Source organism: Pavona decussata, unplaced genomic scaffold (assembly GCF_977016875.1).
Source record: "Pavona decussata unplaced genomic scaffold, jaPavDecu1.1 SCAFFOLD_94, whole genome shotgun sequence".
NCBI lineage: Eukaryota > Metazoa > Cnidaria > Anthozoa > Scleractinia > Agariciidae > Pavona > Pavona decussata.
In genome coordinates, this window is record NW_028145511.1 from 802,467 (window position 1) to 819,938 (window position 17,472).

Genomic DNA, 17,472 nt, shown 5'->3' on the forward strand with positions numbered 1-17,472 from the left:
CGAAAAAAAATTTTTTTTTGAGCCAAAAATAAAGCCATCTGAATCAGGCAATTTTGAGTTCATAGGGACAGAAATAAAAATAAATAAATAAATACAAATTGAAGTGGAACAAAATAAAAGCGGCTTCCCCGCAGACTGAATTTGCGTCTGCGGCCTAGTAGTCTCCCTCGCAGCCGTTACGCAACGCTCCTCCCCGTTGCGTGACGACACTAAAAACGGCTGCGAGGGAGACCTTACTTGAAGAGTTTTCACCAACAGTCTAAAGTCCACCAATGCAAAGATGGTTTTCCCCTTATCTAGTACCCAGATCTTCTCAGGTTTTTCCCTACCATTGAATGCAATCTAAGAAGAACTCTGATTGGTCAACCTGCCAACACAGAGCCAATCAAATTCACGCAGCACGTTGCATGTAAGCTTTGACTCTTTGTTGCGCGAGAATTAGAGAAAACACAAATGTAGCTCAAAATTAGACGGCCAAAATTTTTATAACTGTGGAAACGTATTCACTCTGGCCCCGAACTGGATATAAAGATCTGGATCCGTCACTGAAACTGAGCTTTTTTCACAAATGCCACCTACAAATTTTTCGTGGTTTATACCAGAGAAAATAGCCGCGCTTGGCTTCCCCACCTCGAGGACTGATGTGGAATTTTTATGCAGTAATGGGGTGAAAAAACTGATATCTTTGACGAAGACGCCGCCGTGTTTGTATGGAATGAAGATGACTCAAGTTCATATTCCCATAAAAGACATGACAGCACCTTCAATTGAACAAGTGAACGAGTTTCTTAGCGTTACCGAAATGGCTCATCGGAGAGGTGAAGTAAGTAAGCTTACAAACAGTAAAATCGATCTTTTATAAACGCTAGCCTTGAGGCGACTTTACTCCACAGAAATATTAAGACTTGATTAGTCTCGCAGGGGTAGTCACACACTTAAGATTGGTTCCTACTTGTGCAATAAGCATCTAAGCAAATAAAAATTGTGTGAACCGATGTAATATAATTAATTCCATGTTGGACCTGCATGTGATAAGTACAAGCATTTATAAACGTAAGAGCTCAGCGGCCGGCAGGTTTCTTGTACAGGTCACTGCGATAATTGTATTTAAACAAGCTAAACAGGGTCTCCTAGCCCTTACCTCCATACTAAAAAGCTAATTCAGGGCTACGGCACGCTAATTAACCCACTTGCATTAGTCGTATACTAGTGCAACAGGGACCTGTGGTATGTGGCGTGTGGAATGTGACCTGCAAAAAAGACCTGTCCCTCAGTAGCACTACATGCACACATGTGGCCCTCAGGGCTTAAATTACTTAAGTTTTTCATTAGTGGGAAATGGTGTGAGATAAGTCCGGGTGGAGAGGGGGGGGGGACTCCCATATAAAAGTGATGGGGGCAATCGTCGTACCTTCTAGGGGTTAAAATTCATGGTTTGTTATCCTTTTAAGGGTGCTAAAATCTAAAATGACTTCTGTCAGAGGTATGGTGGCACTTTAAAGGGACCTGAGCTAGAAAAGATGAGAAGGACATATGTTGGTCAACTGATTTGGTACTTTTCAGGGGTAAAAAATCATTCAGACCATGCCCACAAAACAGAATTCTGACATCTATTAGGGGTTCTTCTCAAAATTTCCGATGATCACCGCGGTCACTTTTATATGGGAGACCCCCTATGGGGAGATATTAGCACAATCATTAAGCACTTTCAAGAAATGAAAAACGCTTTTTGATTCTCACACTAGTTTACACACTATTTTTCATATGCATGCTTGTGTGTAATACGAACCAGGCTTAAAACCTCTCCACCTTCCAGTCTCCCAAATTCCAGTGAGCTTGACTATCCACAGTCAAGTTCATTCCCTGGTTATAAAAATATGGTATGCTGTTTTACAGTGTTAACATTTCTCTTTTTGTTTATAAACCGTCTTTCACAAATTGGTTCACATATAAAAAATGATCCACAAATTCTGTTCAAGTTTCTGTAATAGAATAATTAGGGCTATACCCTATGACTTATAGCTGAAAACCCAGTTGATAAGACCTTTAAATGTTGCAGGCATTCTGGGTTTGCAGAAGCTACATACAATCAACGAAAAAAATCTTGGGAAGATTCCAAAGTTCTACTTCAATTCGACCTTCCTCCCCTCCCCTGTTTCAATGTTGAGCTTCAAAAATGAATCTTTTCGCATATATGAATTGTGGGGAATCCAACATTGAACAGGGGGGCAGGGGGGAAGGGGAAACGACAAACAAAGGCCTCAACATACAAAAGTAATAAATGTGCCGATGTCTTTATTTCATACCCACTTTCTGTTGCCTTGTTGAGTTAACCTTCCCAAAACATTTTGTCGTTGATTGTAGTTGCGACATTTGGCTCAATATGTGCTGAAATTCGTTTGGTCTGTAATACAGCATGAACAAAATTAACAGTCATAAACAAATGATTAAAATTACTTTAACCAACCAATAAAAGGCAAAGTTGCTAGAGCTTTAGGATATATACTGCCATAAATGCCAGGCTCCTGCTGTTTCATAATAATTATTAAGTCTTTCTGGTCATGCTTACTAATACAGAAGTATTTTTGTGCAGTTTATGACTATGCAGGAAAAGCAGATATTAGCAAGGGCTATCGATCAGAATCCACAAAGAAAATTGGGGGTTATAACTACACATTTTTTTACACGGAATGCCCTCAGGGCAGGCCGTGTCTAGGTTTGGGTTGGGTGTCTTTTTTTTTTTTCTTCGTCGTAGTCACAAATCGCCAAATTAATTTATGCATTGAAATATGTCCTCCCCTGGTAGGGATGTATTGTTCTGATTGTCTTCAACAAAAGCAGGCCAATCAAAATCTATTATTGGGGCACATATCATGAGAGAGGGGACCCACTCGTCCCTTCCTGTGTGACGTTAAATCATTATTTGAATTATTCATTAAACCTTGATTAAATTCTACCCTCTCCCAGAAGGGATTTATTGTTCTGATTGTCTTGAACAAAAACAGCCCAATCGAAAATCTATAATTGGCGCGTATTTCACGAGGGAGGGGACCCACTTATCTCTACCTGTGTGACGACGAAGCAACTCATCATTTCGAAAAGTTGTTTTTGTTCAATGGCGGCCACATGTATGAATTTAAGACTCTGATCTGCCGTTTTTAGAGAGAAAACTAACCTTTTTCTAGCGGTAAATTGAAATAATAACTCCCAAGTAGTACTCGACAGTTGAATTAAACGGTGGAAATTGGGAGAGTTCACAGCGAAGAAACTCCGCTTTCAAAAACAGATCAAATAATCAACGTGAAGGATTAGAGCTATAGGAGGCCAGACCAGTTCAGCGGGGTCATGACGTTATTGCAGAGCCATTTCTGGTATGATTCCTAGTTACACAACGATAATTAAGTATCACGCAATATATCTGAAAAAAGCCATTCAGACAATTATTTCAATTGCCAAGGGAGGATAGTTTTTAAATATCTGCGAAACATATTTACATTGGGGAATAATTGGGGCTACATTAAGCATTTCGTGTTAATGCCATTAGCCGAGCATCTTGTTAGAGATAATTAAGCAACAATAATTATAATAAGCTGTAAAATAAGGAATGTATGACATTTTTTTCCAAATTGAACTTGATTATCTCTGAGAAAAGGATCCTTACCCCCAATTTTCTTTTGGATACCATGCAAGCTAGAGCACTTGCTAATTTAGTTGTGCTTTCTTCACATAATTTTGAACCACACAAAAATATCCCTGTATTACTGTAGGTACTACCCATAGGATACCCGAGTATCTCATTATATGTAAAAGTAGGCACCATCCTAGCCTGATTCTCAGACAGTCCAGGTCACTTGCAGCCACACACTCTCTCCCTTTGGAGAGAGTGTGTGGCTGCAAGCGACCTGGACTGTCGCAGAAACAGGCCAGCCCAAATTCCTTCAAATATCATGTGTGATAGCGATTGGCCTGCACGCCCATTGATATTAACCACTTTTTAAATTTTTATATTTGCAACATTTTTATATCTTCATTTCTGACTAATAAATGGTGTTGTCACTTTGCAGGCAGTAGCGGTACATTGTAGATTTGGTTTAGGCAGAGTTGGCACAATGTTAGCCTGTTACCTTGTAAAAACAACCCACTGTACACCTGAGGAAGCCATTAGCATTGTTAGAAGAAAGAGGCCTGGCTCCATAGAGACAAAGGAACAAGAAAAGCTGGTCCAGGAGTTTAGTATGTCAATATTACCTTAATTGGAAAGTTGGCCATCATAATAATAATTTATTAATAAATAATTAATATCTTTACTAATATTATTTTTAATGCTAACCTTTAAAAAAGAGCTTAAATTAACACAATTATATTGAAAACACAATCTGGAGTTCACTTGATTCTGGAACAACACAATATACAAATAATAAACTGCAAGGAAAATATGTTTTTACTTTCTGAAAGTACAAAATTTATGTATTTATTTAATAGTACGTGCTTGCCCAACCTTTTAATTTGATCAGTAAATTGACCAGCTTTAATAATTAAAGCTGGTCAATGAACTGAAACCAGTTCCATTGAATTTCCATATTTGCTGCCCCCATCATCTCAGAGAAAAGGTGACTTTACCGATGTCTAAAATCAATATTTTAATTACTGTTAGCTAGCAGCAGCTATTAATATTATAAATATATAAATATTCTCTATCCTATATTTTATTACTATTTATTGAAGTCCAATGCATACATTATAATTTCAGTTGTGGGAGGGGGGGGGGGGGGGGGGGGGGACTCCAGTATATTATTCCTTGTTTCAGCACATACCTATTCCTTTATTTTTCTGTATGATGTAATAGGCGAAGCTAATAAAATAAAACAAATATAAAATATAAAAGTGATGGGGGGTGATCGACAAACCTTTTAGGGGTTAAAATTCATGGTTTGGTACCCCTTAGGGTGCTAACATCTAAAATGGCTTTGGTCAGAGATATGGTGGTACCTTTTAGGGTATTGAGCCAAAAATACAAGAGGAAGTAAATGTCAGTCAACTGATAGGGGTAAAAAATTGTTCAGACCAAGCCCACAAAACAGAATTCTGATACCTTTTGGGGGTTCTTTTCAAAGTTTTTGACGATCACCCCCATTACTTTTATATCGCAGTCCCCACCCGGCCAATTTTACAATTCAAGATATAGATAAGGATGGAATCTCAGCAAAGCCCTTAGTATAATATTTGTCTTTTAGATTTGTAGAGTAAAAAATGTGGTATTTAGGCTGGTTTATTGTGATGTTTCCCAGATTTTCTGGCCATGATATAAGTCCAGTTTGAAAATAATTGGGTGCCAAAAATTGACAGTATTATTTATCAATAGTTTGTGATGTCTCAAATCTTTTCATTTCATATTTTTTGAATTTTTTTTATTCCCAAGTTTACAGTCCTTAATTAGAAATCCCCCAATTTTCTTTCTTTCCAACACTAAGACCCTTCTTTCAGGGGTATTACAAAAATTATGGTTGAATGTTTCTAGCATATATTTATTTTAATTAATACATTATTTTAAAAAAATATTTATAACAACCTTCTGAGCAGAAATTGTTTTACGAATGCAAAATAATTATATGGAAATTTTTAAGAATTTTATTTAGAAGGAATTAGAAATTCTAGGAGTGGTCACGATAGAAGGGACTACCTTCAAAGGTTAAATTAATTAGAGAAAATGTGAACCTAAATAGAGGGGGTATTAGAAAAATTATTTCCATGGGGGTGAAATGGGTATTTTCTGGAACTAGACAGTGTGACTATATCTGTATTATACAACTCAAAGCTTGGGTCTAGGGTTTCCTATTTTTGTCTAACCGGAGTTCTTGTTAAAGATGAAATAATAAAAGAAAAAAACCTTATGTGAATGAAATACTGCTGTGTCCTGTGGGGAGTGGCGTGGAGAAAACTGCTATGTGAGCGAATGATAATTGTAGGTGGGGAGACTTGTCTCTTCTCGTTTTTTCATATATGCAATTTTTTCCAGACTGCTCTCCATTACCTAAATGCCTGTAACAGGCTAATCAAAGTTCTCCAGAATGAGATCTAACAAACCACCCCTCCCCAGTGGCCCTCTAAAAGAAGCAACCTGTGAAACATGCCTAAAAGGTCATTCACAGCCCAACTGCTAACACTGGTGGTACAATTGATGCATACCATGACCACACTCTAACAACTGACCCCCCTCTCTGTATAAAACACCCCCTTCTCTAAAGGTGCTAGATTATATGACCAGGCTAAAGCCCGGTTAGCTGACTCAGTTTCTAAATCTTGGCACAGACGTTTTTTGAATGACTTGTATCATCCGTTGAGATCACTTTCTGCATCTGTCTGTAATAATTACAGATTATTAGAAGGGCACTGTTTGTTAGCTACAAGTGAAAGAGTTTTAAAATTTGCCCCAGGCCGAGTTTTTTTCCACTTGCTGGGCAGCTCTTTTTTCACAGGGGTTAAACTTGTCATCATCTTGGTAAACTGGCAACCTGTGCCAGCCCAACTCAAGTATTAATTTGCCCCCTTATAATTAAGTCCCTCCCCTGGAGAAGGGGGTACTCACCTATATAAGCTATATAGGTATGTGTGGCACGAAAATAAAGGGAATGGTTTTGAGCTGTTTTGGTCTAAAATAGGGAATAGATTTTCACTATTTTGGTCTAAAGTCTTGAAATCGGTATGGATTCAAGAAACCAGGTCTGAAAATGTGTGTGAATTTTATGAGGTCAGGTCTGAAAAAGATCTCGGAAAATTGCATAGTTTGGTCAGAAATAGAGTCAGGGTTTGGAGACCAAACCTCCCCAATTTGGATGTTTTCAAAATACGCTCTTCAGCTCTTAGCCTGCGAACAGGCTTCCCTGGTGCGCTGAGATGGGAAGGGGCGTCTGACTGCGCCAGGGAAGCCTGTTCCCTGGCTATCCAGCCCTCTATAGGAGTCAGATTTGTATTCTCTATTATGCTTTACCCCATTTAGAACTACCGGTAAACTAGCAAATTGAGTTTCATTTGGCTGCCAGTTTGTAGGCAGGCTGCAAGCAAGACCTTTCTATCTGTCAAGAGAGGCTCCATCTGCTGGTGGTGTGTAGGGAAACTTGGGTACAAATTACAGTCGGACCTCAATTAAGCGGCCACCTTGGGGACTTTGAAAACTGGCCGCTTAATAGAGGTTGGCCGTTGAATAGAGGTATCGAATACAGCACTGTACTGACAAAAACATAATTCCGGACTTTGGAAAGTGGCCACTTAATGGAGGGTGGCCGCTTAATAGGTGGCCGCGTAATAGAGGTCCGACTGTATGTTCTTTTGCAAAACCGAGACACAACACCCAATACAAATTCATATATTTAGTTCTGCCTGAACTACCTCTGAGTCTTAATGGAATGAGATTTTGAAAATTCGGATGGAAAGAACTAAGTAGTATTACTAGTCACGGTTTCTTTTTTCTAGATATACATTAGAACGTTTCATTTGTTAGCAATATTTTTTGACAGGAGCATTGCGTGACCACTCATGAAAAACTTGCTGCGCTGGGGAGATTGTTACAAAAGCAACATCCGTCTGTGACGCAGGCTACATCCATGAAGATCGGATAATAACTTCCGCATTCTGTGCTGGATCGAACCATACATGTAAATTATTTGCAAATAAATAAATCCATGGATTTGTTCTTTGGGTCATATTTCCAAGCAAATTGGCATTCTGCGGTAGCTTTAATCTCCACATTTGACTCCATATATCTGTGAACTTTCATGAGGAAGTTTTGAATGTCCACAGGTATTTGCATTTTCACTGACTGCAATCGAATACTTTCCGATGGAGTCTGTTCCGTTGTGTCGACATTTTTTGAGTTAGTGTTCTGTGGAGCAGAGTTTTCTCTTCCTCTAGAGACAGAGACGAAGATACCCACAAGTAAAACTACATTTACAATTATCAGCGCAAAACATGCCCTTGCTTTCGTCGTATACAGGAAGCCGAGGGATGAAGACGAAGCCGCTCGGTTGGAACCCATTGTCGTTGTTGTGTCTGATCCAGCTGTTCAAAAGCCTTGTTTCATAATTTAGTGTTCATTCTCCAGTCAACATTTCAACATTCATGGTCCTTCAAATGCCACCAACATAAAGCTGTGAAATATTTCAAGCTTCGTAAGCTTTAAACGATATTTCATCGACCACCAAAGGTTTTCATCTCAGAGAGCGTGCGTGAGTGCGTATGCATGAACTCACGCGTATTCTGGGTCACGCAATATTTGTCAGTCAGTCACGAGCCAAACAAAAAAACAACTGGTTATACGGTGGTTCAAGGCTTGAAATTGGAAGGACGAGAAAAGGTACAGAAATAATATAAAAAAAAAAAACAACAACAATGGGCAAATGTGTCACCTGTCCAGTCATTCTCTTGATGACACGCAAAGTTACAATTTTCATTAAAATACGCTCTTTTTTTATAAGAATATACTCTATCAGAATATCGAGGCTGAAATTTGCGAAATTTTAAGAATATTTTAAGAATAAACCAGAGGTTGAAATTTTGAAAAGGATATATTTGTGTGTTGAAAATCTGTAAATAGAATACCATTATATGTTTTTAACTTTACCGTATAATATTATTCCTATTATTATTATAACGGCAAACTAGGCAACAAAACGAAAAAACCTGCACTAGCGCTAGCTGTAGCCAAATGTTCAATGCTAATGACAGTTCGATGAACGGTACATGTAATACATATGTACAGTATACAGCACAAAAGAAATGAACTAAACTGCAAAAAGTATCATGATAAATTCTTTCTTTGATATCAGGAGAAAATTTTCTCTTCTTGTTATTGATACCCCCAATACGTTCTAAAACGGAAATGTTGTAAGCTATAATTTAAGAAAAATACAAGAGTATTTTCAGTCTAATATCAGCAGAAAAATAAGAATATTCAGCCTGAGCCGGAAAAACAACATTCTTATAAAAAAAGAGTGTAAAAACACAATCTCAACAGCTCGATTTGTTAATTGTCAGTGAACCAGAAGTGGTTGACAAATATATATTCCTTTGCAAAAATTACCAACAGGAACTTAGGCTGATATGATGAGGTTTTCTAAATTCGGTATGATAAATCGATCTGTGAAGATGGGTTTTACAGTGCGACGCGCCTTACCGTGGCCACCCAACAAACCTTTTTTACAAGTTAGCCAATCAGGATACGCGAATTTGATTAACGGTCACGCCTCCTTACAAAGTCCAGCAGGCAAGTGATGCAACAACGAATTTTTGAAAACATATTGTTTTGTATTTTTTGAACAAGGAGGGAGATATCCTGATTGGCTAACTTGGAAAAAACGTTTGTTGGGTGGCCACGGAAAGGCGCGTCGCACCGTAAAGTATTGGAAATTGCAGTTTTACGTGACATCCGTAAATCACGCGAGCAGGACCTTTAGTATTCGACATATTCTATTCATGGAAAAAAAGTCACACCTTCGTTGCGTGCCGCGCGCTTGATTGATATCTACAAAGTTGCGTAGGCTTTGCAAAATCTATAAAAAAAAAATGTTCTGAACAGTCATTTTTTCCAGTGACTGTTAAACAAACTGAAAAAATACAAGCGCTCCTTGCAAACTTAGAGAAATCGTATTGAGCAGAATATATTTAACAAAGATTTTCGGTTTAAATCTACAGTATAACAGTATTTGTGGACATATTTACGAGCAAGACCCGTTTATCTTTTTTTCGTTTCTCATGCCTACTATATTTCCCGCTTTTAACCTTTAACGGTATTCTATTGTGAAAGTTTATTTATGTTTACTAACGTGTCAGACATGACGCGTGATATCCACTATGCAACTTGCGTAAATGTGAAACTGTGCACTGCGAAAACTTAAAAAAAAAATTAAACATCATTTCTTTTAAAATGACTGTTAGGATTCGGTTTAAGACTTTAAAAGCTATTGGATACCTATTTACCAGCGAGCAAGACCTATTATTCGACTTACTCTGCAATTAATGACAAAAAAAAGTCACACCTCAGTTGCGTGCCGCGCGCTTGATTGAAAGAAGAAAAATCACACTTCCTTCATGAAGCGCAGCGCGCTCGACTGAAAACAAACTGAAAACTCATAATCAGTACGCTCGGCGAAAACTAGAAAAAAATGTTTTGAACAGTATATCTTTACATAGACTGTTAGAACTATGACAGTTTTTCGGAGAGAGATTAACACGCGCAAGACCTGTAATTTTTTTCATAAGGACCGCAAGCTCATCATACTGCAAGCGCTTCGAATTCGGTGAAAACAAGGAAAAATGCTTGATCAGAATATTCTTAATCATCAAATGTAATCAGCTAGCATAAGGCTTCTTTTAAGGAGAAATGTCCAAATTCCAATTCGATGATTTATACACAGACCCTAAGCACAGCTGAGCGCCTCAAGTCATACACCGGGCATTGTTCACCTGATCGCCACTCAGCTTTCGATTACGCGCAATAAATTATAAATTATGTTTTAGTGCTTCGAGTTATACCAGGCATTTTATTAAGAGAGAAGTGGTCGATCTGAATGAGACTCATGCGGCGTATGCGCGCACCGGTGGTCAGTCCTCCTTGGGGTACACCAGTGACAATTGACCTGACGAGTGCAAATTTACTCTGCCCACTACCCCAATAGAGCTAAATTGTCACGCCGACAATTTCCCGATCAGTCGTGAGCTTTTCCGCTTAGCTTCGACCAAAGTCCCTCAGCGCTACCAAGGACAAAAGGACTATTGTCTAACGGCACAATGCCCAAGGTTGAGCCGGAACAATACACCATTTCTTGATACGATGGCAATGGTCTGTTGAGAAGGGACGCAATCAAGTTCCTTGAATTGAAAATTCGCCAATTTCGTATTCAGATAAATTCTTTTCAGAGAAGAGTGAGAAGATGTGGGGGCGAGTTAAAACTAACTCTTCCTTACTGGACTGTAATGACAAATGTTAGAGTAGGCTAATAGAATAGAGGGCGGGGCTAGAGGTCAAAGAACGATCTGATGTCCCAGATCGTGTAGGTGCCGGTTGGCGGGTGGGGCGGGCCTTAAGAGACGGGAGAGGGGTAGGGGTGTTCGCTACAAAATCTAACCTGCGGTTTGGGGGACGGGGGCAAAACTTAACGGTCTTAATTTTTTTTAAATAACACGATCTAATTAGGAACTGATGTCCCAAATCGGTTTGGTGCTGGTTGGTGGGTGGGGTTGGTGGGGAGGGTCTTAGATAGGGTCATGGACTCCTGATAGGGGAGAGGGGTAGCGGTGCTTACTACAAAATCTGACTTGCGTTTTAGGGGACGAAAGTAAAACTCATCCGGATTTCAAATTACGATCTTCTAAGATACGATACATTTTAGGTCGAAATGGAAAATCCAATCATCATTTACCTTTGCGGCGACGATGACTGAGGCAAACAAAACCAAATTACACTGTAATCACCCTTTATTTCATCCCGTAAAATACATTGCTTACAGAATAAGTAATTCACTAAATTTTGACGAATTTCACATAACAAGTTCTTAATCCCATTACCATTCGTACTTCAGTATAGCTCAAGAAAACAGACGACTTTTCCAAACCCAACCGCGTTCCTCTCACGGCCACACCGCATCTTTCCTGTCGACAAATCACGTTCGTTTCGTGTTTACATAGCGTTTCGTCAACAGGTTGCGTTCATTTCACGGGCCTCATTCACTTCACGTTAACAATGCGTTTACTTTGCGTTCACATTTCGTCCCCTCGCGATTCCGCTGCGTTCGGCATACGAGGAACCAAGGTATGGGTAAGAATGCCATCCGTTTTCTCAGAACACCATGCCTAACACTTTCAATCATATACAATTACAAAATCTAAAACTAATTAAGGTTCACCGTCATATTGAAAGAATTAAATATTTTACGAGCCACGAAGTGTATAAAAATATTTGCTTCGAAATTATTAACAGCCTTTTAAAAATTTACATTGTGGGTAGATTGCTCTTTGGTTGCCGAATAAATCTTTGTAAAAAGCAAAGTAATACGGGCAACAGTTCTTGTAGCTTGCTGCGCAAGAAATATTGCGTTGCAAGTTGTGACTGTTTGTTAACCGTATTACCACCTTCACGCGCAGTAAATTTCATGTTGCAAAAAGTAGAAGCGACGCCTACCTTCTGCAAAAGTATATTTGTTGCACGCGAAGGTGGTAATACGGTCAACAAACAGTCGCACCTTGCAACGCGACATTTCTTGCGCGGCAAGTTACAAGAAAATGTTGCCCTTATTACTTGGCCTCAAGTTTTGTAAATTACGTTTTTTTCTGCTTGTGCGTAATTCCTTTAAGTTATTTGTTTGTTTTTTTTCGCATTTGTTATTACTAGTGAATAGATTCTTGGCGTAACAGTGAAGTCGAAAATTTGCACAAAACTTTGTTTCAAAAAAGATAGACTTCACAAGACTACACTATCTAAAAAACCTACTGGACATAAATGTATTATTTACATAACTATTCTATGAAAAAGGGATATGCTTCTGATGATATGCAACGTATACAAAATGAATTTATTCGTACATTAATAAAAAAAAAAGGAACAAAAACGAAAAAAATTATTGCGGCTGGCGCTGTTATTTCTTGATACAGTGCTAGTTATCATGAATGACCCCCGAAAGAAATTTACTGGTAAAGCTATAGCTGGTTATAAAAAGACCCGTGTAGCGTTTTCTAACCAATCACAATAAAGAATGTCCTTTCTCCAGCCCTAATAAGGCACAAATTATTTGGCACGTTTTCCCGCGCTTGCAACGGGTCACGGTACGTTACACACGTAACGATTAGTAGCGATTGCGATTCAGTAGCGGTTGCTACTGGTGACATGTTTCTGATTAAGGTTCTTATTGGCGCATTACAATATTTTGGCAAAACTTATGTTCCTCTGTTGTCGTTAATTTGATGCAGCCAATGACAGTAATTACAATTTACCATTACTCAGCGGTTTTTAATCGATTGTTGCGAAACCAAACCAAAGTAATTAGTCTGGCCAATCACAACAGACGCACGCAACAAAATGAACCAATCAGAACTTGAAGCAAATGCATGTAACCGGCGCCAAGCGCGGGAAAACGCGTTCAAGCAAGTCACGATTGGTTTGGTTTAAATTCTCATTGGTTGAGAAAGTGGCGCGAGTTTTGTTAACCAATCACAGAGCGTATTAAAGGAAAACCAAAGCAAACACGAATTTCTTTCGACACTCAATGAAAAGCCGCTCTAAAACCAAGACTTATGAAACCCCAATTAAACCAAATATAAGTGACAATAATTAGGGAGGTAATATATGAAAATCAAATTCAATTTTTAAAAGCAAGACGGACTGTTGACAATATCAATGTTTTGTTGAAATTGAGCAAACTTGTGTCAAAAAAAAAGCTTGAAATAAATTCTTAAATTTAACTATTCGTTTCTCTTTTGTCAGGAAGGAAACACATCCTTGTAGCAAGGAATTGCCACGTCATTATTTCTCACTGGAAGATTTGCAAGCGTCCGTTTATATAAATGTATACAGAGGGTAATAATATTATAATTACGTAAGTTAGGTATAATTCGTGTTGATAACTAAACCTATATTTCATTTCAATAAATCTAAATTAACTGAATACCGATATATACTTTATTTGCCATCCATGAAAACAGACGACGAAAAAAGTCTCCGTCCGTTGACAAATGATGTCTTTGATGTCTTTCGTCTGTCAAATTAAACTAAGTTTAAACCATTTTACAGAAACTGAAAAAACAATACAAATGACAACCTCGCCAAGGCAAGTCGCATTAAAAAATTATGCAAAGATAATATACATAACTAATTTGGAAGAACTCTCGGTTTGAACAAAAGTTCTCTGAAAGGCAGCACAATAATTAAAAAACTTATATACAATACGAGCACCTTTTTTTTTAAATTCAGTTAAAGTCTCCTTGATACATTTTTTTAAAAAATGATTACTGCAACATGTCCAAAATATAAGGCGATTCATCTCTAATATGCTTCATCCTCGACCAAATTGGTTCTTTACTGTAAACAACTCGCACGGCTAAAAATACATTTGTAGATAATTATATCTTTTGATAAATGAACAGTTTAATGTTAGCATAAGTCCAATGTCGTTCTACGTTTCTTTGCTAGAAGCTGCCCTTTCGTGGAAAAATACCTTCGTTTGGTCTGTCAGCCTTCGTTCATCCTGCAGATTTTTTCAGTAGTCTCTATATCGCGTTATGAACGGGTTCTCCTTGCTTGTCCTTTGTATTAGTGCCCATGCTCCCACTCCGCTACACGTTGCCTCGGCTATCATGCACCCAGGAGGCTGGAACCCATTGAGGTTCCACATCAAGTTTATCAATCGTTTGTCTTAGTTCGTCGAACGTTCGCTCCAAGTCCGTGTTTACGATCGTTTTATCGAAGTAATGCCCGTATGTTTCTTCCATCTCTCGCGCTTTGTCTACCATATCACGCAGTTCCACGTCCTAAGAGGGAAATCAACAGTATTTAACATTCCAATACTGAGAGTCTTTCGACTCCGTTGATTTGTAAACAGATAAGGCCATCCCTTGTTTTGTCTTAATTTACTGTCGATCTGGGGCTTTAGGGGTTGGGGCACGTCTTCGATCAACTCAACGGATGACGTCACATTTGACTGCGCGACGACTGGGACGAGGCTGACTTTGGTTGTGTCCAGTTCCATTTACTGAGAGCTACTTCAACGGCCACCCGACAAAAAGAGCGCGAGATACATTATCAAAAATTTATATTACATGATGTTGGGAATGTCGTTGATGACTTACCGTCATTTGACCAGTCGGTTTAGGATTAAAAGGATCAACTTTTCCTCTTCTGAGGGTGAGGATTCTATCATAAGATGGCGGCGATATAAATACCACGTAAGGCTTCACATCTGAAGCTTTAAGCATCTTCAGCGCCTGGGGGAAAAAGCAAACCGATCGCTCAATCAATCAATCAATCAATCAATCAATCAATCAATCAATCAATCAATCAATCAATCACTCTCTCAATCAATCGATCATTTTACTCTATTAATTTACCCTGTTAAAGACGGTGAGGCCTAAAAACTTGACAGCTTTTTACAAAAACATTTAAAAGTGTACATGACAATTTGCTTGATCAAATTTTCTTTTTTTACAGCACCATTTGTTTATCCTCAGTTCAGAAAATTTGGACCTCTTGGGAGTGATACAAAAGTTAATGTCATACCTCACAGTGAAGATTTAAAATACAGTATTTGCCGGAGTTAGCCACTCTTCTTATGGAGTCCAGAGCTGTTCCATAATAATGACCCTCGAACTCTCCGTGTTCCACGAATTTGTGCGATACGATGTCTGTTTCAAACGCGGGCAGCGGTACAAAATAGTAATCCCTTTCATGTACCTCTTCTGGCCTCTTTGGCCGGCTTGTGTCTAAAGAAAAACAAACTTTATCAAATCACAAATCGCTACGAAAGGCAATCAGTTCCGGGAGAATATTAATAAGGCGCCAAATATGGTGTAGGGTGCTCACCAGAGTTCTCATATCTCCAATTCTGTGTGTCTGTCTGTCTGTCTGTCTGTCTGTCTGTCTGTCTGTCTGCCTGACTGACTGTCGGGCAGACGGACAAACTAATGCGAAGGCTATCAAGGTGAATAGGCTGCCTGGCTGACTAACCAAGCAACCGACTGATAAATGGACTGACTAACATGAAAATTAGTTTTGTTTGTCTGCCTGTCTGACCGTCTGGCGTCAGGGTGGATAGGCTGCCTGGCTGACTAACCAACCAACCGACTGATAAATGGACTGACTAACATGAAAATTAGTTTTGTTTGCTTGTGAATGAAAACTAATTTTCACCATCTTAAAGTAACTTGGAAATTGCCTAATTTTTAGCACACTTAAACGTCACTTCTACTTTTTAAACTAAAATTTAGAATTTAGATACTCTTTCCGACAATTAACCGTCAATTTGTTGTCGGAGTGGAGGTTCCCTTTAACTAGCTCATAAACACCGCGGTTATTAATTAAAACACTGCATTGCATGAATCTACTGAAAATAACGAAGTTTGCTTACGTGGTACCACTCCAGCGAATCTTTCCTGTGAAAAAAGAATCAGCTTCTGCCTCAATTCTTTTCGACCAACTTTGTCAGGTCCTGGAAACAAAGACAATCAATGAAGAGGTTAAACACTGAAAGCTACCCATGCGCGATCATGGAAAACTCAAAGTCCGTTTACAATAAACGAGGGAGAAGAGTTATAGCAAATAATTCCCCCTATTTTCAGAGAGAATTGAGAGAAATTCTTTATTTTCAAGGTGGCGCGAATCAGCTGAAATTATCTGTGTCAGGCGTAAATATTCGGGGATAAGGCACAATGGTCGAAAAAAAAAAATTGGTCCCACGACCGGGTAGAAGGAGAGTGTTTGTTCGACGCGAAGGATTAACAATGTCATAACAGGCTGAAGATGTAAGATAAAACAAAGCTGGATCGTTAGGCAACCCCGGGAACATTTTGTGAAGCACGAATGGTGCTGAATAGCCGGCGCGTTGAACATTTGCTGAAAATCAATGAAGACAAACTGCACGTGCGGTGGGTTTCGGATCGGCTGAGAACACAAATACGTGCACTTGTTGGGTTTTGATTGGCTGAGGATACAAACACGTGCACTTGTAGGACTTTGATTGGCTGAACACAAAAGGACGTGCACTTGTTGGGTTTTGATTGGCTGAAAACATAAACACGTGCACTTGTTCGGTTGTGATTGGCTGAGAACACAAACACGTGCACTTGTTGGGTTTTGATTGGCTGTTAACACAAGGTGGTTTAAAAAGCGCGTGTGGTTGTTGGTTTGCTGAGAGGACAAAGATGTTTGCACGTGATTAATGGGTTTGATTGGATGAGAAGTTGGGAAAACAAACACAAAGATGTAAAACATTTGCCAAAAATTAACGAAGGTACTGAAAGGTTTCCACTGACCTATAAGCACCACCGGTCGCTTTCTTTGAGGGTTAGGCTGTAAGAGCGCTACCTCTTCGTACGTTAAAACTTCGTCTGCAACATATTCTACGAACACAAAGCAAATGAAATCAAATTTAGCAATTCTCAAGAAGAAAACAACTTTTCGCAGTTAACTAAGGGAAATGTTTCAAGCTGTACGATATCTCTAACATTACAAACCTTCGTTATGTTGCGCGTTGTACAGGACCTTTTTTCTTCGCTTCCGCTTGAAACAAAGGCATCCCCTCTCTGGAGTAAGAAACAAGCAAAACAGAGTTTATTACCAAGAAACGCAAAGCGCTTTTGAGAAACCTCGAAAAGAAAATTAAGCTCTTGTAAAAATTTCTTCCTCAGCGAAAGTGGTTTTCAATTGAGTGTCGAAAAACCAAAACAAAAGTAATTACTCTGGCCAATCGCAACAGATGTAAACCACACAATGAA

General features: G+C 38.9%; 2 protein-coding genes across 3 annotated transcripts in view; one reads left to right on the plus strand and one right to left on the minus strand.

Moving 5' to 3' along the window:
- The first annotated feature begins 276 nt into the window (after window positions 1-276).
- Window positions 277-8,240, plus strand: LOC146473257 (dual specificity protein phosphatase 23-like). The gene is made up of 2 exons (XM_085118466.1): window positions 277-823; window positions 4,065-8,240. The coding sequence occupies exons 1-2, from the start codon at window positions 569-571 to the stop codon at window positions 4,251-4,253; spliced, it is 444 nt and encodes a 147-aa protein (XP_084974592.1). The 5' UTR covers window positions 277-568; the 3' UTR covers window positions 4,254-8,240.
- Window positions 8,241-11,451: 3,211 nt separating this feature from the next.
- The window catches only part of LOC146473258 (protein PALS1-like), a 33,773-nt gene continuing 27,752 nt past the window's right edge, over window positions 11,452-17,472 (minus strand). For both annotated transcript variants that reach the window (XM_085118468.1, XM_085118469.1), the window contains 6 exons: window positions 17,212-17,280; window positions 17,011-17,097; window positions 16,107-16,187; window positions 15,260-15,462; window positions 14,833-14,967; window positions 11,452-14,514 (listed from right to left, as the gene is read on the minus strand). In XM_085118468.1, coding sequence (XP_084974594.1) covers window positions 14,320-14,514; window positions 14,833-14,967; window positions 15,260-15,462; window positions 16,107-16,187; window positions 17,011-17,097; window positions 17,212-17,280 — 770 coding nt within the window. In that variant the 3' untranslated portion in view covers window positions 11,452-14,319. The remainder of the gene's footprint in view (window positions 14,515-14,832; window positions 14,968-15,259; window positions 15,463-16,106; window positions 16,188-17,010; window positions 17,098-17,211; window positions 17,281-17,472) is intronic.